This window comes from Merops nubicus, unplaced genomic scaffold (assembly GCF_000691845.1).
Source record: "Merops nubicus isolate BGI_N331 unplaced genomic scaffold, ASM69184v1 scaffold10661, whole genome shotgun sequence".
Taxonomy (NCBI): domain Eukaryota; kingdom Metazoa; phylum Chordata; class Aves; order Coraciiformes; family Meropidae; genus Merops; species Merops nubicus.
The window spans coordinates 86,208-108,106 of NW_008587811.1; the positions used below are offsets into that span (position 1 = coordinate 86,208).

The window sequence follows — 21,899 nt, forward strand, 5'->3', positions numbered from 1 at the left end:
GGCAACTGGAGCCTCTCCAACACGTTGCCTCATTGTTGGTCTGGTGTGGATCTCAACGCCTGAACACCCACACTGAAGATGTTGGGTTTTCCAGCAGCAACTCCCAGGGCACATCAACAACTTGCCTCCTTCAGGAAAAGCTGAGTATTAGCTCCCCAGGCCTCAAACTTTGGGAATGCTGCAAAGGCAGCTGGTGGTCTGTAAGTGAGTAAACCAAAATACTTCAGGGAGGGGATTTCACAGGCACCATACAAGACATGCAAACAATCAGCTTATAACTCAGTGGGACAGCTTTTAACGGACGTCAAGGTCTTTGCAGGAGAGACTGCAATGTTTTCCAAAAGAGTTGTGTTCTACCCAAGAGGGGAGGCAGACATTTAAAATCCAGTGCAGGCAGTGTCACTTCTGCTGTCCATGCCCATAGCGTTTGTGGGAGGGAAGGGAGATGCAGAGCTAATTTTGTATTTAGGTACAGCTTGGGTCCCATCCAGCCAACAGCTCTGGGTCAATACAGATAACCACAAAATATTAGCTGAGGTGAGATCAGTGATGAGAGCCTGTGTCTCCAACGCTCCTGCATGAAACAACAGCTGGTAATAAATGTGAAATATTTATATTTCAATATATATTTTTATATAGTATTTAATAGAAATATGAAGAGGAAAGATGAGAGACTATGGACTTTAATGACACCAAGTGACAGATCAGACACTAGAACCACACCTAAATGCTACTGAGGGTTTGAAGTGACCACTCAAGAGAAAAGGGTTGTTTGCTGTTGTGTGCAAATCTTTCACCAGCAAGGAGTTAAGTCTATTTTATTACCAAATGCTACTCAAGAACCATGTTCTGAAAGCCAGATGGAGGCATCTCCCAGCTACCTCAGGAGAAGGTCTTTTACCATGCAAGTGTCTTGAAACAGCTGCTTCTGAAAACAAAGTTACCTCACCTACTTTTGAACAATCACTTTTTTGGCTTCTTGCCTTAATCTTTTTTCCCTTTTCTGCTCTCAGGAGAGCCTGTACACGTACACCTGCATGGGCAGGGGAGTGAAGTCTGAGATGTTCTAGGTTATGTCTAAAGGCATTAGGAATACAGGACAGCTTTAGGAGAGTATCTAGCTTTTCCAGGTCAATGTTTGGTCAAACACCAGTCACTAGAGCTAGTTATTAAAGCAGCATCCTAAACATTAAAACAACCTGTGCACTTGTACCAGCTAAGCCAGTCCAAAACATCTAGTGACACAGACTGCTAAAAATAGATGGGTCTGATTCTGCAGAGGCCATTCTGAGAAGACAGCAAAGTGGCAAATACCTGGTCACATAAAATCATCAGCGAGTCACTCACTCTGGCACTAGGAACCTCTTTGACAGGGGAAGCACCCTATGAAATACAATGTGCATCTCAGGCTATTCTCAGAGCTTTGTCCCCAGGGCTCTACCAGAGCAGCTGACCTGGGTCAGAATTCCCTTCCTGGCTATTTGATAAGGTTGGTTCAACACCGAAAAGGAAAACCTCCAACTCTGGCACCTCACCAGCACGGGCAAGTGTAACAGGGCCCTGTCACACAGCTCAGCCTCAGGAACGTGGCATGAGGCCAGCCACACATGGCCATGTAACTCAACTTTGTAACATAAGCTGTCATGTTGATCACAGGATAAACTAGACCAGAGGCAGGATCTCTGAGCATGAAAAGTTTCTGGGAAAAACACAACCAAGTCACCAACCCCCAAACAAAACCCACCCACCTTCTGTAGCACTAACATTGAGAGAAGCCACCATTGCTGTAATTCAGCTAAAGAAAGTGTTTAAAAAAGAAAGTAGGGTTTATTCCACACTTTGATACCATGTGGGCCAACCACAGAACCTGAGCATGGCTTACCTTCCTCCTACTATCTCATCTAGGCTGTGGCTCCAGTGCTCCAGTGTGGGGACACATCATCCCAGGTTAATCAGCTTTCAGCAAATCAGCCCAGAAAGCAAGAGCAGGTATTTTGGTAAACCTCCTACTCACAAATATCCTGACCAGCAAAACCAGCTTACATCAACTTCAAAATGTCAGCTCTGAAATGCATCTACAGAAGCCCTGTGACAAATCTAAAATGGATACACGTTATGTCAGCCTGGCTGTTTGGTCTCTGGCTCGTGGCACTCATCACCCGTTCAACTGCTAGTACAACACACAACTCAATTATTGAAAAGTACCAGTCCATTTCCTTAGAAAATCTAAACTTTTATTATACATACTGTATTACACTGAAAATACGTACCCAAAGACAGAGTATTTTGAATTTACAACTGTACAAAAAACCAATAGAAAACATATGGGCTATGCTCTAGATGTAACATCTTACAAAATGACAGTTCTTGTTAAAAGGCACCAGATTCCCAGAGGGCTCTGGCTTAAAATTTTTAGTCTTTTTTTTTCCAGTCAGACATTACCATGAAAATGTAATTCACTTTTAAACTGTATAATGTCAAAGTTTCAAGCTTCTTTTGTCTTGACAAATCATCTGCACTGTGACACAACCTGGTGAGAGAAGTGACCAATTTCACACTGATGTGAAGCAACTACTAGAGGCCCCACCTCACTGCATCCAGCATCCTATGGTATTTAATTCAAAGAACAAATGGCAAAGCTACCAGTGAGAGTCAAGTTAACCCACAAAATACTGGCCCAATACTAGGGTGTTAACCATACTAAGCCTGGACTGTTTTGCATGGAGATAACTACAGAGCACTAGAGCAGGAAAAAAACATTCTGTCAAAAAATGAACATGGAATCTATGATCAGAACTCTTGCTCAGCAACCTCCTTGGGCTCACCTTCTTCATCACACTCACTTCACTTTCTGGTCTTCACAGCACCCACTAAAGAAAACAGAGCCTAAAGAAACCCAGCACCTTCCTGTGAGCCAAGCTGTTAAAGGAGCTTGGGTATGCATGTGTGTTCTCTTTCTCCCCTAAGAATAAAAAGATTGGACAGGGAAAAGAACCCACTTTCACTGCTTCTTTCTCCTCCATACTCTAAAAATCAAACAAGCTAACTGGTATCACACCTAGGCTTGTACAGACAGGTGCTTCTTTCCAGGCAAGGGCAAGAGAAGCTGGGATATCCAGCCTTGCTGAAGTACAGTAACTCACTCTAGAAGTCTGGGCTTTCCTAAAACTTCATGTTTGGACAAAGGGAAAGGAAAGGACAAACACAGCTTTAAGAAAACTCTGAACTAGTTCACTGGTCAATTTGTCAGTACATCTGCAAGTCATTCTAGAGTCAACAAATGTTTTTGTTTAATCTTACAGCACACATTGAGCCTCACTGCATAGAATCCTGTTAACATTCAACTGACTGAACATTCAAGACAAAAAATATCAAGTTCCAGGGCCATATTTTGTTCTGTATGCAATAATTCCATTATATTGGAATTTAAATATGTTGAACTTGCCCTTTCTGAATTGTCTGGCATTATCCCTGTCTTCAGGTCACAGGTTTGGTGATTTCATTCTCTGAACCCAAGAGCTTCATGTAGTTTTACTTCCTGCCACAACATTTTAACAATGTTGCAAAAACTTCCCTTTCTTTAGGCATAAAAAAAAATAAAAAAAAACCCACAACCACCCACCCCAAAACTTTCTAGATTCACAGATCAAGTTGAATTAATGCTCTGGTATTGAGGGTCATAAAGTCACTTTTAAAAATAAGTTATTTTTGCAGTGTGAAGTTGTCATCTCATCCTAGTGACTTAACGGAATTAAAAATATACTATGCTTCTATTTAAAAATTTTAATTTATTGCATATGACTGACTTTAGACAAATAGGCCTAGAGATTGACTGTTATGCAGCAAATACCAAGAGCAGCATGGTTAAGCTTCCTGCACTGCACTCACATGACTCCACTGCATCCTAGAAAGGCTTCTGGAAGAGAAGGACAGCTGTCTCCATCCAGACAGCACAGGTCTGAAATACAGACTTCTGCGGATTAAAAAAGGGGAGAGCTAATCTCAGTGAAGCCAAGAGACATCATGCAGCACCCCCTGATCACTACTGAATTGCAGAGCTGAATTGCAGAGTCTTGCATCAACCATTTACCATGAGAACACATGCCCCACAGTTCAGCCAGCTTCCTAAAAGTTCTTTTTAAAAATTGCATGTGGTACTTGCAGCTTATCTAGCAAGCAAGAACAGTTAAGACAGAATTATTATGTGTTTATACAGAAGACTGGTCGTCACCACAAGAAAACTAAAAATCTGAATGCAGATAAGAAAAGGAATGTCACTTTTCTTTAAACCTTTCTTTTAAAAGATGAATACTTTGATATTCTATTGTTAGCCCTTACCACCTCACGTACTATCATCAAATAATTTATAACCATGAAAATGCATTCTACTAATCTACTAAAATCTAAACCCCACTACTCATCCTCATTTGTCAGGCTGGTTTCTAACTGTTTAAGGAAAAATTGCAGTCAGAATCACAAACTACACTGCTTTTGAAATGGGGTAATTGTGTGGAGGAGAGCCCCCAGCGTGACAGTTACATGCAGGTAACTCTCACACCAATACATGCACAACACTCTGTAATGGTAGCAGGTACCATCAAATAATTTGCCCACTACAGGAGCTAGAACATTCCGTATATTTGCTTAAATAAAGTTAAGAAATCTATACTTTTGGTCACATCTTAAAAACATTGTAGAATACAGATTTTCCTATTTATACTTGCTCTGCCCTATTGGATAATTTGTTTGAAAAATTAAAAATAAAATGCAATAAAAGCTTCCCAATACAAAAAGACTCTAATCAATCACTTAAATGTCTTTGTTAGCATAGAAGTGTACTTATGGGATTTGGTCTGCTTTCTTTTCAGGAAAAATAAAAGAAAAAAGCCTCATTTTGTCTTAAGAGTTCCACTTCAACATGAACCTCCAGTCAGCCCAAAGTACATCTTCAGCACTGAACCACCATCGTGCTCGTCATTGTATTTCTTCCTTCTAAGCACTGTTCCCAACCAAGCACAGCTCCACACACAAGTACTGGCAGAAACCAGAAGTTTAATCCAAGACTCCTTCAGATGATGAAACCGAGTCTCCCAAGGCTGAATCCTGAACTGTGTACATCAGCCCTCTCAATGAACACAAGCTTTAGTTGTACTACTGAAGCCAGAGAACAGCAGTGGCTCAAACACAGTTATAGAGATAAAAACGTGCTTCTGCTAGAAGGGGACAAGCACAAAGCACATTTCTATGCCAGTATAACTGTGGCCACATTAGTGATTATACTCACAGAACTAAGCTGGGAAGAACTACAGCTACAGTCATTCAAAACTTTTTGGATCAGGGCCTGGCCAAAGACATTCTGATTGCTCACCCAAACAAACTAACACTGCCTCACAGAACCAGGGTTCTATGGATATTGTGTGTTTACAAAGCTGCTCAACCTCATACTATGGCCCAAGCAGAAACAAACTAAACATACAGCAGGTACCACTAGACACCAGACATCCACCACCCGCAATATTTACTTCTACTGCAGCTGAATGACAACATCAAGCACCGTCCTGTGGTGCTTTTAAAGTCCATTCTTAAAATGGATCCCATGTAGCCAAAGAAAATTTTTACAGTGAAGATCTGTGCCCTTGTTTAACAGTAAACCGTGAATGACTCTGCAGTAGTCTTCTCTTCCAGTACTCAGAAGTAAACTGCTCCCATCTCCAGTCTTTCTGTTGCAATCTGCTTTTCCAGCATCTTGAACTGTAAGAATATGAAAACACACCAACAACTTTTCCCCCTAAAACCACCATTCGCTGTCTCAAGATTAAAAAAGTGAGTTTGACACCATCTTCTCTGTTCACTGAGCCCAGTAAGGTTGAAGAGCCACAGCAACTTCTACTCTGGAGCGTAATAAATGTACAAAATGGCATTCATGTGTACAGTTGACATACTCTATGAGCTGCTTGACTCTAAGCTTGATTTGGTCCAGTCTGCTGTTACTGCATCTCTTAGGAAACATTAGTTATAGGCTTGTACTTCTTGAATCTGGTCCATTCACCAGTAGCATAGTTCATTTCAAAGACCGTATCAACCAACATCGTGGTGCTGCCAGTGCCATCTGCCTTTGGTAAATCTTCTGTATGCTCACTAAGTTTAATTTGGATGATGTCACCTTGCTCTTGGCAAGGATTCTCTGTGAAAACAAGAACAGGAACAAATTATACATTTCAGCACTGTATTAGAAAAGGTAAAGAGTGCTTGGTGGAAATTCCTACCCTGAAAAAAAACAAACCCCAACCCAAAACTGAACAGGTAACGTTTCTAATACACACAGACTCAGAAAGATCTTCCCCCCTCCATACATCACAGACTGAGTTTAAGAATAACAAAAACACAGACCCCAAAAGGTGAACCCCAAGGCTAAAGTAACTGGAAGAACAACAACAGGGGGAGTAACGCATGCCAGTGTCATTTCTGTCTGCCTCAGGAGTCCCAAGAGAAGCTTACACTCAAATGGGACTTGGTCAACTTAAATCACCGGAGTTACTTTATTTGGGGTACACTTTGTAATTTTTAGTTAAAAACCTCAACAATTTTCAGCTCTTCTAGAAGCCCAAAGAAGTTCACTGTCTGAGACTCAGTTCTGAGCCAGTAAAACTATTAATGTTACATTTCCAGGTACTTGAACTGGCACTCAAGAATATCACAGTTGGCAGTTATTTACCCAGTCTTTAGGTGGTGACAACATTATTACTCAAACTCATACTGTTATATAGTCTAATGTGTGCTTGTGTGAATATGTAACACACCTGCACACTTTCAGAATAACATTCTACCTCACATTACAAACAGCCCAAGTACACACTCCTACTGCCATTTGCAGAACCATCTAGTACTAAGAGCACCATCGTTATGTGCAAGATACACAAAACTTTCTTAAAGCCCAGGGATCATCACAGTAACTCTACCCTGGCCATCTTCAATTATGTACTGCATTAATCCAAATGCAGGAGTCACATTTACGCTCCAGCACTCCAGTGAGAAGAGCCCTCAAATACCAAATTAGAAACCAGGGCTAGTGTGGATGATAGAGTTCACTTTTAAGGATTGTTAAGCCCCTTCTAATCTTACATCTGATAATATTTGAGGTAAAAGAGCCTTGGTCTATCAAGGCCAGGATCTGACAGGACCTAGCTATGAGACAGCTTATCTCCCTGCGATTCACAGCACTGGCTGTTACCTAAAGTCTGAGGCAACGCCTGCTACAGTTCTAATGCTCAGGAATTAGCAAAGAGGCTCTGTGGTACTTGGACTGCTAGGACCTCACCAGTCTGTTCAGTGTTCTGACTGGCTGCCTTGTTTCTCTCCAACCCCTAAGCCACGATCTTTATCTGTTCTGTGTTGTGTTTAGCAGCTGCTCTGACAGACTGTTTGACTTGTTGAAAATAGACCCTAAAGATCCATTTCCAGTTAGGACTATACTCCATAAAGCTACATACAGAGGAAAGCTAAAGCAAGAGTCTTGCACTCACATATATATACACACATTTAGAAATGCTAGGCTGTGTTGCAGATTTGGGTATTCAAAAGCAAGCTAAATTAGTCTCAATACATGCCTCTGGATCCTGCCATGAATCCAAGTATAAGAGCCTTTTCTGGCCTTGTAACTTTGTTTGCAGTCTTGAACATTTCCTGCGCAGCATACATTTGCTCCCTCTGCAAGAGATACAGCAAATAATGAATTTCAGTTGAGAAAACACTGCCAACAGCTACTGTATTAATACCCACCAAAGAGTAAGGTGGGAGTTTACAGACCTACAAAAAGTAAACATAAAAAGCCTCAACCTTAAGGCCTTCCTTCTTTAATGCTTACACTTAACACAGCAGTGACAACTGAATTCTGAAGCTGGAAAAAAAAAAAACAACCCATCTTTAAATAGTTACAGAAACATGTCATAAGAGACAACGTTTATTATCAACTTTGTGGGTTTTATGACATTAGGAAAAAAGGATAGAAACCTCAATGCTTTTCTACAGTCCAACCAACTCAGGCACGCAATTTTTTCAAGGAATTTTTTTTTCCTTTAATAAATGAAGTAGAGGTGCTGAAAATAGTCAATAAGAAAGTTCAGATCTTGCAAGCCAGGCTTAGCAACATCTTCAAATCAGTTGCATCCTGAATTAGTTACCTGCTTAACTTCAAGCATGCACTTTATACCAACATACCAGCAATAAGAAGCTTCAGGATGTACATAATGGCTGTTTAGCTTCCCCCCTGCTCTCAGGCTTTAAAAGATGTGTAACACCAGCAAGGAGTGTAGGGGAGGTGAGGGGATCAAGAAATAAAGGCTTTTGCCTTAGAATAATCTATTTATATCTTTTCTCTTACCACAGCAATGACAGGGTCTCTATTAGCAGCTTACATTGCATGCAATTGGCTGGGCAACAGCTCTGCTGGAAATATGCCTCTCACAAAATTATAATGAGTAATACAACGTTGCTTTACATAACAAATAGCAGTAAATAAAGACATCTTACTGTGACACTAACACTGCACAATTAAAAACATAGTGATGAACACTAAGGCAGCAATGCTATGCTAACAAAGCCACAAAACATTTTCATCATCTTGGATTATAAAAAGCCAGCCTCAACCACTCCACGATCCAAAAGCTAAGAAATGCCAACATATTAAATGAGATAAACAATAAAAGTGTGTGGTTTTCAACCTACATGAGCAGAAGCAGTCAGAAGGAGCCTGATTTTACTTACTGTGAGAGAGAGGCTTTTTTTCGGTGGCGGCTGCTGCTGCATCTGGGGGGCTGCTTGTGGCGCCTGTGCCGCAGGGGAAATGGCAGGAGGCGTGGCAGGGGTTAGGGGTGAGGTAGGTGTAGTCACAGGTGGATTAGAGTTACTATTGTACATGGGTGTTCTTTGTTTGAATTGTGCAGGAAGAGTTGTCGTAGCATTTGGAGCAGCAGGCTCTTCAGTCTGCCTGTTAGTCTGCAAGGCCTCTCGTGCAGAGCCAGCTGCAAAAACCCAGTCAGGATAATTAAAAAATTATAATCCACAAACAGGGATTAGCATCATCAACAGCCTTTAAAGAAAACTAAAAATTCTGATTATGCCATTTTAGAACCATGATTCAACATACCATTCATGAAGTGCTAATGCTCTTTCCATTCAATTATCTTTAGCCATAATTGGACAACTGAGTCTCACTAGCTGTCTAGTATGGATTACACTATATTGACCATCAAATATTATGTTTAATGGGTATTAGATTTATTAAATTGAAACTGCTTTATTTGCTTTTTAGTGTGTATTCCTGTAACAACTGTACTTTGACCCTAGCAGGATTATTACCCTACTGTTAGGTAGAAGCCAAAACCATAAAAATACTCCACCAGTTTTTACCTAACATAGCAGCAGCTTCCAAAGAAAATGGTAGTTAAGTCTCATCCAGTTGCAAATACTGAAGATACAAATACTTAAACAGATGACAGAATCAAATGTAGTCTTCACAGATCACTCACCATTTAAACACTAACTGCTAAGAGAGTTAAACCCCGACGTTACCAACACATCCTAACTGCTATTTCTCAAAACAGATCCATTTGCCTGCATTTGAGGGAGTTACTATCCCAAATCTGGCTGCAGGTGGGGGTTACGTACAAGATCAAGCTGGTGACTTCCTAAGTTCCCATCTGCCCAGCAGACAGCAATTACCCAGGGCATGTTCTCTTGCAGGCCTTCAGTACAGGCACAGCTGCCTAAGCACCTTTCACAGATGTCAGGAGGTCAAAGCTAGCAAACCTATTCACATGGTGCTCACAGTAGACCACAAGGCAGATACAGACCAGAGCTACACTGATGCCTTTCACATCAGATTTTAGGGAATTAGAGGTTACTACTCTCCATCTAGGCACAGGCACAGCACTGGTTTTAGCAGTGTCACAGAACAGCAGGGCTTGGAAGGACCTCTGGAGATCATCTGCTCCAACTCCACTACTAAAGCAGGTTCACCCAGAGCAGGTTGCACCAGAACACATCCAGGTAGCTTTTGAGGATCTCCAGAGAAGAAAATTCTGCAACCTCTGCAGGCAGTGTGTTCCAGTGGTCTGCCACCCTCCCAGGTAGAGAGGTTTTTAATATGGCTATATTTTAATATCAGTAAGTTTTAATATGGCTATTATCCAGTACTATGTGGAAAAGGACAGTGAACACTTTAAAAAGAGGACAAAAATTTGCAATAATTATTTACCCCTTAATTTTGTACTAATCTCTTAAATTTCATTCCTGGCTTCTTCTCACATCAGAATAACTGACTTGCACAAAGTAACACATCTTCATTATGCAATCCCAGATTACATGAGACCAAATCCATGGATCTTCTGTGTCCATCTTATATCAAGGAAACAGTTTTTATACTCTTTACCCATAAGAAAATCTAAACACCACACACACCAAAAGGAAGAAGTAAGCTAGAAATAGTGCAAAGTCAATAAAGAATTTTCAACTAGGCTTTTCCTGCTGTTGAACACAATGCCAAGGCTCTGGAAAATAATACTAGCTGCTGACAACACTGATGTGCTCTTGGCTGCATTCCCTCTGGAGATGCCAGTTTTCTGCCAGGGAAAGATTTGCATGGACCTTCAAAGAGTTTCTGAACTGTTTCAGGACCAAGAGAAGTGATCAGGTATTACAAATGCATTTTTCTGTAGTGACTAAGGTGCCACAGATAAATAAAGACAAACATTACAGTAGCAAATTGCAACAAGCAAGGGTAAAACCAAGGTGTTAAACTGAAACACTGTTTCTCTGTCAAATACAGGATCAGGTAATGAATCCTGGTCACACACATCTGTCAGTGCAGACTGATATGCTTCTTTAAGACTTTACATGCAGCAGGAAAAGAAAACCCAAGTGTGTTAGAATAAAAGATGCAGAAATGAATTATTTGTATGAGTGTTATTTTTTACTATAGGCAATCTTATAGAATTGAAAATAATGCAGCACATTTTGAAACATGTAGGAGCTCAGCCATTATCTGTAAGACTGTTACTTACTGTTACTTATCTGTAAACTTAGGTAAAAGGAAAACAGATGCTTTGATCCCAGCCTGTGTGAAAGCTGGTATGTACTTGCCTCTGGAAATGTATCTGACTCCTGGAAGAACCATTTTGTAAACGTGTGCAGATGAATGTGTGGATGGAGTATATACTCTAGACTTGTGTATTACTGGTATCTCTTCAGGGATTAAAAAAAAAGCTGGGTTTTCTATTACAGAGTTAAGAAAAAACACCCAACCAATAAATTGCTTTACTTGCTGGACTGAACTAGCAGTAATTTTAAAGACTTAAAACCAACAAGCATTTTCCTTATTTAGGTTAAATGACATGTTTGGTTACCCCAAAGGCAAAGGCTGGGTTCCTGCAATGGAGCCTTAGACTAAGGTTGTTTCACTACAACTGAGGGACAGGATGTTTGTAAATAAAAGAACAGCTAGACAACCTGTACAGTTGAAGCTATTAGGTCCCAAAACAAAAAATTCCCTGTCTTCTACCTGGCTGTGTTTCCGAGCTTGGGATATAAGAGGAAGATGGCACCACGCTGGGGGTAGCAGGTAAGTAACTTGTAGAAGGTAGTGCAGGCTCATTGTTCAACGAGCCAAGTTTCTGTAAAACAAACAGAAAGAAAGTGTTACAGCCAGACTTACACACAGAGCATGCACTCTTCCTGCCCTTTAAATACAATTTCAACATTAGCTCCTTTGGGAACTGCAACGTTCCTGTTGGGAATTATGGACTCCTCTGTTAGGGCAAGTTTGCTCTTTCAACCCTAGCTTTCTATACAGACTTCAGACATCAGAATTACCTTAGGAGAGAAAAAGTAGCTTTTATTTCACCTAATTCAGACCAAAGTTGCTTCCTGAGCCAGGAAAAAAACCATACTACTATGGAGAAGGTATTTCTGAAAAGAGTCAAGCTGCTGTTCCTTCAGCTGGCAGTGTGGAGACCAGATGCTAAAACTTATGCAATTTTACTCTCTGAAGAATTACACTATAGAAATTAAGTGACCTTCTGCCCAAGCAAACATTAGCAAGCAGAAACCTGTGTTCATCCATGGGCAAAAGGCCTACTGAAGAGAATAAAAGGCATCAGGGACATGGGGAAGCAGAAGGCAGCAGTAAAAGCAAGGGTAAAAACCCATTTCCAATGAACAGTAGTCAACACCAACATATCAGATGTCATCTAGGATCAAGCCAAAGAAAACACCACATTTTGTACCTAACTATACAGGATACTGCACACATGGCATAAAGACAACAGCATGCTACCTCTGTGAAGATCTTCACTTTAGTCCAGTACAACCTTATACAGGGCTGAGAGAGGAATTAAGTTTTTGGAGGAGTAAGCCTAGCAGACAAATAATTTAAAAGTAGCCATACTAAACAAAAGTGAGATGGATATTCTGTAAGATGTGGAGCTTGTCAAAAAAGATACCCTTAGCATTCTGCAGCCTGACAGGCAGTAACCTTCCCTCCTGACACAGATCTACCAGTACCTGCCCCTATGCTGTTTTGGGCACGTGTGCCATAGATTGCTACCCCCCATAGGCATGGGACTAATGCTGCATGTGCTCACCACTGAACTCCAGAGGAAAGTACAACCAAACCACACAGGGCTTTTAAAGAGTGCTCTCCAAAGGCAAGCACTGCATCTCAACACATGGACTTAAAGAAGCAGATGTAACATGACCACTTCAAATTCAGAGCAAGAGAACACACTTAAGATTTGAGATGGATTGCTATCATTCCAAGAGGCTTGCAGACACTGGGGACAACAGCTTCAAATGATTTATTAGTATCTAAAGAACTCAGTTGTCCAAATTAATTCCAGGCCAAGGCTTGCTGGAATAGCACAGATAGTTTCTAACTGAGAAGTGGGGAAAGGACCTAACATTCCAGTAAAAGCTATGTCCTGGCTGAGAAAACAAGAGCTGCATCACAGTTTTTTCAGTGCACTGTATCTGACAGAACAGGGAAACCCCTACACACAACTCCTCTCCCATCTCCAATCTCCTGACTGAACTACCTCTAGCAACAGTTTAGCTTTTTCAGTAGATCCTAAACAGCTTTTGGATTAAAAACAAAACCAAAACCCACAACTGTTAGAAGAAGGATCAGCCACCTATGAACTTCATGTGTTTTAAGAAGCATGGGTAATTTGGACAGATCAGTTCTGCTTTATTTCTCCTCCCCTTCCAATAGTAATGGGACTGGCTAAGCCTAGTTACAGACAGGTTTGGAGACCTCAGAAAAAGCCACCTCCTGGATGAAGCATCAATTCTCAAAGATTACAAGCTAAAAAAGAGAAAAGAACAAGAGAAGGGTAGTAGCACTTAGGTTCTTTTCTCAGGCCAGAAGACAGGTAAGTTTGTAAAGACTTCTTACTTGGCTGCTTATATTCAGCCATCTCTCCTGGGCACAGGGCAGTGACAAGTGCTCCCCACTGAGACTTCTGTGGACACTATTCCACCAGTGTCAAAGGATACACAGGCACAGGGCAAAACCTGCATCAACTACTGAAAATTATTCTACCTCCCTAGGGTCAGAGGGCCCTCCTATCCTATCCCATTCATCTCTGACAGAAGACTACAAATTTCTGTTACAGAAATGCCATACTCCATTGTAAGCTTAAAACAGCTGCAAGAAAGCAAGCAAGAACTTTACCTTTAACTCACTATAAATTTTTTATCTAGTTTGGTAAAAATTAAGATAATGTTGAAGTTATGTAAAGACTTTTGCATTAAGGGGCATGTTTCAGTAAATTAGTAAAATATCCTCGGGTTTTTTTTGGCTTGGTTGGTTGGTTTTGTTTGGTTTTACCTGTGTAGACACAAGGCCAGCAGCATAATCTGGGGTAGCATTTTCTACTACTGTTTCTTCTTTGGCTTGCTTTTCCACAACTTCTGTATCTATTACATAAAGACAAAAGTCAGTTCAATGAAGTTTCCTGAGATACTGAATTCAATATTCTTTTTTACACAAAAATATAAACATGCATTTCTTAAAATCTGCTAAAACATGCTTTAAGATGTATATGCTGGTAAGATGCTAGAAACAGTAACCTTCACAATAATCCAAATTATGAACTGAACTGCAACATATATCCACCAGGATAGAGTAACTGATTAACTAGGCAAAATTGGCTAACTTTTTGATACTACAAAGCATCAAAACCCAAGCAAAAATTTAATTGCAGTTGTGATTTTGTTCTAAGATGGTACTTGAGTTTTTTTGTAACACAAAAAGGTTGAATTTGGTGCAAATATGCTCCCTAGTGTATCTTCCTGATATGGTGAAGTAGAGCACTGCCCTGTCACCTGACTTAAGAGCAATACATCAGGTATTATTCATTTGTTAAGATCACACAGCCATAATGTTGGAGAGCTCTATAATTTTTTCTTCAGCATTGCTTTAATTTACTTGGCCACACATCCAGGAGAAATAATATATGTATCAAAATATCCCAGAACAGTTCCACTACTGAAGCCACTTGCAAACCCATGTGCTGCCCACAGCACAACTGACTAGTTGAATCGTTTCATGCAACTGAGTCAAGTTATGACCTATGCACTTGGCAAGATGATTAGGAGTATTGAGAAATAGGTGGAAAAACCCCCTCTAATGTATTTTGGCCTTTTTTTTTTAAAAAAAACCTGAAGAACAAAACTGTACTACAAACCTAGATCCTATCTGCAGCTATATTAACAGGCTAAGTAGCGTGCTATACCAACCTAATGTCTTTCTTCTTCTCTTTGCTTCACGGCCAGCACCCACCATATCCAGCTCAGAGATATCTAGAAGCTAAAAACACACACAATTTAATAACCATTGTTAAATTTAGATAGCTGGTCTCTAAATATCATCCTTAAATTTTTGTTTTTTAATACATTGATACTTGACTCCAACAGCATCAGATATTCACTTTAGATCAAGGAGAAGAACTAAGCAGGAGAGCAAGAGACCAGGAGACCAGGAAAGGGCACACCCACCTTTACTCCTCTTTCTTTGCGCAGAGGTGTTCTTGAAGGAGGAATGGGAGTTCTGTTTCCAGAAGGACTAAATACACTAGGTGCTGAAGTACTCCTGAATGGAGCTTGTTTTGGTATTCCTTTAAGTGGTGCTTTAGGAAGATCAAAAAAGGCAACAATTGTGATATTTGTCTTTTGCAACCAAGCAAATGTTAATAAGGAGTTCTCCAGCTTTCCCCCTTTTTAATGTACACCTCTCCCTCCCCTTTTGCTTCAAAGGTTTATAATGTGGAACTGCCTAGAACACACTACATGGCCCTCAAAGGTCAGATTAGGTCTCCCCCTTCAAACAAGGAGTAAGACCCATTCTCCAGGCTAATGCTTGCAACTCCATTCTACAACTAGTTGTCAGACACATTCACTGCTATCAAAATATATTTTTCTTCCATACATTGATGCTTTCCTTGCAACATAGGAAAAGGTGTTGGGCACAAATGTTCCAGATCCAGTAATTGCTGAAGTTACTCTTTGAACTTCAAGATCTAGTTACTTTGTAAAACTGTATTTAATCAAAGATTTTTAGCCAAGCTCCTGCAGGGCTAAGGGCTTGATCTCCTGGAAAGGTCAATTACTGCTTTACAAAGTGCTTTGAAATCCTAGAGCTACTGTTTGCACAGGGAGGAGGATCCAACTTGGGTCTACATTGCAAACAGAAAACCTGGTGTCTCAATACTCAGTAGACAATGCTACACCTGTGAGAAGTTGTTTTCCCCCCAGCTTTACACTGTTACCCTTCTACCTTGTGTAAGCACTGGAGATAGCATTCTGTCATCAACTGCTAAAAAATTAGTGACACATACACATCTATCAGGTCTTTGAGCCTCCTGACATTCTCATCATACCCTACAATTTGAAGATAAACACAGAATTTTAGTTTGAGGTTAGATACTCTATATCCCTCTGTATGTTGTACTGAAAACCTTTTCACCATAGGACAATCCTCTCTGATCAATTAAGTCTCACACTCCAGCTGGTCCCACAACACCTATTCTTGAGACCACCCAACTCTAGAAGCCATGTCTAAAAACTAGCTTTATGAGATCCATGACTAAAAAGAATGCCAAGAAGAATTAAGGGTCAATTTCTATAGCGGGACAATTTCAGTTCAAATTACAACTACCCTTCTTACATTTCTTGTGTGAACATGTGGACAAAGTTTGGTGCTCAAAACTACATCTTAAGTAGCATCGACACAACATACTTCCTACCTTCTACCCACCACACCAAGGAGTCTCTAGTTTTACACCCGAGCATCATCTTGATGGTCATAAATGTTATATTTGTGCAGTGATTTAAAGTAAATGATTCTGAACCCTCCTCTTGCTCCTCATCAAAAACTTATTTGAAAAATTCAAGCAGTTCAGGAGCTTCAGCAAACAGCTGAAACCTATTAATACAAAGTTAAAGAATGAGTCTACATCTTTGACATGCCCATTAAATAGAAGCCCCTGCCCAGCCTTGGCTACAGAGAGCACACTGACCTCTGGTCTTTCACCATGAAGAATTATACAAGATAGTTTCAGTCTACTTCACAACATTCCAAAGAGCACAGCAGATTACTGTGATCTACTCTGCTCCCTTTTGGAGCAACATGGCTTAGTTGGGAGTTATTCCTGGAGTGATGCAAATTAAATTCTTACCAAAGTCTACAGCATGAATTAGCTGCTTATATTTTAGAATTATGGCAGATACACATGCCAATTAACAAAAACCTCACACTCTTGTTCCTTCTGACAAGACATGTCAGAAACATTTAAATATCAGGAGAGAGGGAGACAGAAAGGGAGAAATCCTTTGCTTCAAAAAGATGTAAGTTTTTGTCAAAACTAGATGGCAGTTCTATTCTTCATTAGGGCTCTTGTATCAGGTTTTCTTTCTAGCAAGTGATGAAAATGAGCCATACTTGTCGTATCTATCTTTTTGACCAGTCCCCTGCCTTTGGCATGGAAAGGCACTCCTGCAGTCTTCTTGAGCTGTTGTGCAGTTTCTGTTGCTAAAACAAAAACAGGGCTTTAGTTATTACAGAATCTGTGTTGAAAAAACATAGTACATTGCTCCTTCTATAAAATGTTATTAACCAATACATAAAAAGATGGCAATAGCAACAAAGAAAGAATTATATTTTAATTAAACCCCAGGTCATTTATGCAAGGTAAAGTCAATATTTGGAGAAAATGCAAAATCAATATGGCTATGCAATGGGCAAGATGGTCTAAGCTAAAAGAAATTATCAGAGTAAACAACGTACTCAGTAGAGACTGAAATATTTAAATAAAGTTCTATCTTGCATTTAACCACACCAACTATTCAAGTCACACCAGAAAGAAGGAAGCTGCTGCAAGAGAAGAGCAGGCACAATAAAATATTTTAAGATCATTTAGTTCAAGTGGCTACCAATACATATATGTACACATATGCTGCCTTTTAGCAAAAACCCTCCTGGGTTTCACACCCTTTACAGCCTACAGGGCCAAAGAAAGCATTAATTAGCAGCTCTTGCTCTCTGTTGCAAAAACATATGGCAGAACAAAACTAGGTTTTCATTTCAGCTTTGTTTCAGGAGCTTTAACCAAAGCTGTCCGTCACAAGTCTTCACAACTGATTGTTAAATCACCCAGGAGAGAACATATCTGTGCTTTAAAAAGCTACAGCTTTTTGTACGCCTTGAAATCTGAACAGTATTTAAATCAAGATGATCATTTTAATGTCATCATGGCCAGAGTGACTCGCACCTGCTCTTCCACACCTATCAATCTATCAAAGAAAAAAATCAGCCAAAGCTCTTACACAAGAATATTTTAACAGACATCCCCATATGGGAGAATAAAACCAAACTAAGTTTTCCTTTCACCATTTGTTACTCAATCTTATCTACTAGCAGGAATCCTACTTACATTTCTGCAAGAGTTCAGCTCTGAGAGTGGCACTTTTTGGTTTCCTTTTCAGCTGGAAGTGTTTCACTGGGGGGGTAAGTGGCCCAGCTAGTGTTGTCAAGGCATTTTTGTTTAAGTACTGGCATTCCAACGGCAACATCGTTGAAGTTTCACATTCGCTTACTGCACGAAATGTTAACACAGTACACACGTGTATTAGCACCTTTGATAGCTAATTACAAAACATTTTACAACTAGACTGTACAGGTGGCTTTAAATTTTAGATTGTTTAAACACCAAGTGTAATTTAGTTCTAATTATACAGTATATAACCAGTTATTAGGATGTTTGGTTTTCACATGAGCTTCGTAAGAGCTTCCATGTTAATTATACCTAGTCAAATTATAGGAATCTTAAATATGCTACTATTGTCAAACCGAAAGAGATAAAAATGATTGAATTCTCAAATTCCTTCAAAATTACACATTAAAAGTGAGCTACTCAATTAAAGTCCAAACCCAAAGTGTGAATAGACGCACAATCACTTGTTTATAGTAAGAAAACAACATACTTCCACCCTCAAGTAACGCCATTATTGGTCTGCTGGAATCCTAACTCCGAGACCATTTCTAGACGGTGTGCTCCACCAAACCCACGGCAGGAGGAGCAGCTCTGCCTCACCATTTACTACACTGTTTGAAGCCACAGCTGTGCACAGGCCAGAGCCAGCACTTGCAGCTGCTAGCTGGACATCGGCAGCGTAACTTTTCTTGTGGTCAGTCTCCCCAGCAGCACCTATCATTTGTTGGTTAGAGGAGGACTTCCAGCAGAGATGCACCCCACCTGCTCCACACAACAGTGGTGCTTCCACACAAGGACTGCAGAAACAGCCTTGCTGTCGTCTTTGGTACTACAACATATGGAACAGAGCAATATGTGAAAAACCTCAACCCACTGCAGTAAGTCAGATATTACCTCAGTGCACATACAGCCTGTCTACCATACTAATGAATCCACATTAGCTGGTGTGTTGCCCTTCAGAAACACTCAGGGTAGTATCTGACATTTAAGTTCTGATGATGTGTGAAAAGATAATTTAAGAAGTTACCATTCCACAGGTATCACAGTTCCCAGTCCAGTAACATGTCAGGTCATGAACTGTGGCAGTTAAGAAACAAGACATACTGCTTGTCCTGATACCAATACTGTTCAGATCACAAGATTAACCTGTTGTTCCACAGGCACTTCTGAAAAAAAGGCACCACACTTCTGTAATTTTCACCAACAGAAAAGGCTTACCTTTTTCTCTAAGCTCTCCTAAAATATCTTGAACATTGGGATTCTGTTCTTCAAGATCAAGGTTAAGGGAGCCAGTATCTGGAAAGGATTTTAAAATATCAGCTACCATTAAGACCCAGGGGTCTGAATCCAAGGTAGCGAGCTGGATAATTTCAGTCAGTGCCCCTTTCATCTAACAAAAAAAGAAAAAGAAAATCAGCCAATTGGAAGCTGTATTAAACAGGTTATAGATGGATTTTTTTTTTTTTTAAATCTTAAAAAACACTAGCACAGACATGCACAATGTTTTACTACTAGGGATAGAAAGAGGGAGACTGCCCCAACACAGTTATGCATTAACTCTAGAACTAGGAATGAATCAAGATAATTTTTTTTTTTTGAATTGCTTTCAGTCAATCTAACACAAGTTTGTTTTAAGCTTTTGACAGCTCGAAACTTGGTTTAGCATTAAACATTTTTACTAAAATTAACAGGCCAGATTCCTACATCACTGTCTCCTTATGTTCCAATCTTATATCCCCATATACACCTTATATTCAATAAGAATATGCAACTAGAATACAACGAGTTATGAATAACACACACTTAAACAACGATGCGTCCCTTTCTAGGCTACAGAATAATTAGGCAGAACAACCGTATCTGCATCATATGAACATAAGCCAAGCCCTCAAACGTTTCCTTAAGCTTAGACCATAATTGTTTCCCACTAATCAAACCTATTGTTTGACAAAAACTACATATTACAGAAGCAGACCCAGCCCTCTAAGATGCCACAGGTAACAAGACTTTTTCATCTACATCAAGTTTCTATAGTCAGAAAAAAGGTTAATTTTCTTTAAGCACATATCTTGAAAAAGGGGAAATAAGGCATGAGATTAATTTTAAAAATTTCATTGTCACAGTAATTTTCTTAGGTTATTGATCAACATGTCTGTTGGCACTATGAAATAAAAACAAGGTAACTACAGTCAGGGGTTTACACAACGAATCTCTTAAATTACTTGTTTTACTTCATTCACAGGTGAGTTTAACCCCTCCTCAGTACAGACTGAACAGTTGCTTTTTTCCCCTAAGTAAACTTTCACATGAGCATTAAAGCACTCACTGCACAGCACGAAGAGGTCCAAGGTGTGCCATCTGGCTATCAAGCCACAAAACCTAAGAGTATAATTACGTAAAGTAGGTATACACTATCTCTACAGTGTTAACATACTTGCTTCTAAATTCTCAATAATGAAATACTTGAATTCTGATTTTTCACAGCCCATTGTGGCACATGTGAGCTTGGTTACAGTCTACATGTTTCCGAACAGAGGGAGAACAGCAAAAGATTAATCTTCACCTTTAAGCTGTATTTCTTTCCCTTTATTTAGGACCGGCCTTTTCTCATGTAGAAAAGTTCAATAAAACAAGCTTACTCTACATGCAACTCTAAGAAATGAAAGCTCTCCACTCCTCCTCCCCCACCCCCAAGGACTTTTAAAGCTCAGAGGCAGGCAAACATTGACATTTCTCAATTCCTTTCACCCATGCAATGTTAGTGCCCTCTCACTTTAGGAAGTTTTACAAGGGCACTATAGGGGCAGTTTGTCCTTTACCCCTTGCATGTTTTGGGACCAACGGTAATGTGCTTGTGAAAAACTGGGTCAGGTCATCTGACCAAAAACTAGCATCCCTCTACAGCTTTAGCTTGAGGAGCCCCGTGGTATGGCTGCCTACAGCCACACAAACACTAGAACCACAAAGAGTGAGCAAAAGGAGACACTACAACAGTCAGTTAGCAGCTTCAGCAGCCCTATCAGTTTGCTTTGGCTTAAACTGACCACAGAACCATGACCACACTGTTTAACGTGCTGACCAACACTTATCCAATAGAGATAAGCAATTTCTAAGTTTCCAGTCTTTATGGTCCTCCACTGTTTAATTCTTTCTCAGCAAACAAACCCACCTAGACTCCACATAGACCTGCCAATGTCTCTAACCCTAAATGATCATCAGAAGCCACTTCTACTACAGTGGATGAGTGTGAGTACTATTGAAACAAAGTCCTTTATGCTCCTTTCCCTCCTACAGGAAGTACACTACTGATTTACATAAAACACCTGAAAAATTAAAACTTGCCATGACTGCTGCTGAAGCTATGGTTTATTTGTAGCTCTTTTACCAGCCTTTATCTGAGCAACACTAATGCACCTGAGTGTATAAAATGTAATACCCTCCATCAAAGCAGTAAGGTAATAGTTGGAGGAAATAATATCTCCTATATTCTCCCAATTCACCCTTCACATCTACTCCACAAAACTCCTGTTTGTACCAGAAATTCACAGAGCTACATGCCTATACTATGTATGTTCCTATGGAGCTCTTGTCTGAGCACTCTACACCCACACCATCCTCAGGCCAACTAAAGTTCAGGGCAACCTACTTGTAGCCACAACCCACTGCTTCACATGACTTTGGTTCCTTGAAGGATAGGGCCCAGAAATACCTTGTTTGCCTAACACTGGGAAAATAACATTATGACAAAGGCTCATGGCAGAAAGCACATGGTGAAAGAACAGCCACTGCCACATACAGGGAAGCAAAGCACGCTAACATGTACTGTGAGCTCAGCAGGAGCTTGCCTGAATATGA

General features: G+C 40.2%; 1 protein-coding gene across 1 annotated transcript; it reads right to left on the minus strand.

Annotated features, from left to right (window-relative positions):
• Window positions 1-5,829: 5,829 nt before the first annotated feature.
• NELFA (negative elongation factor complex member A) lies at window positions 5,830-19,434 on the minus strand (the record flags this gene model as incomplete). The annotated part of the gene is made up of 10 exons (XM_008949081.1): window positions 5,830-6,184; window positions 7,608-7,707; window positions 8,764-9,020; window positions 11,558-11,669; window positions 13,883-13,971; window positions 14,794-14,863; window positions 15,052-15,182; window positions 16,994-17,083; window positions 17,985-18,146; window positions 19,263-19,434. Coding segments are annotated over 10 exons (1,368 nt in total), but the record flags the coding sequence as incomplete, so codon positions are not given.
• Window positions 19,435-21,899: the final 2,465 nt, after the last annotated feature.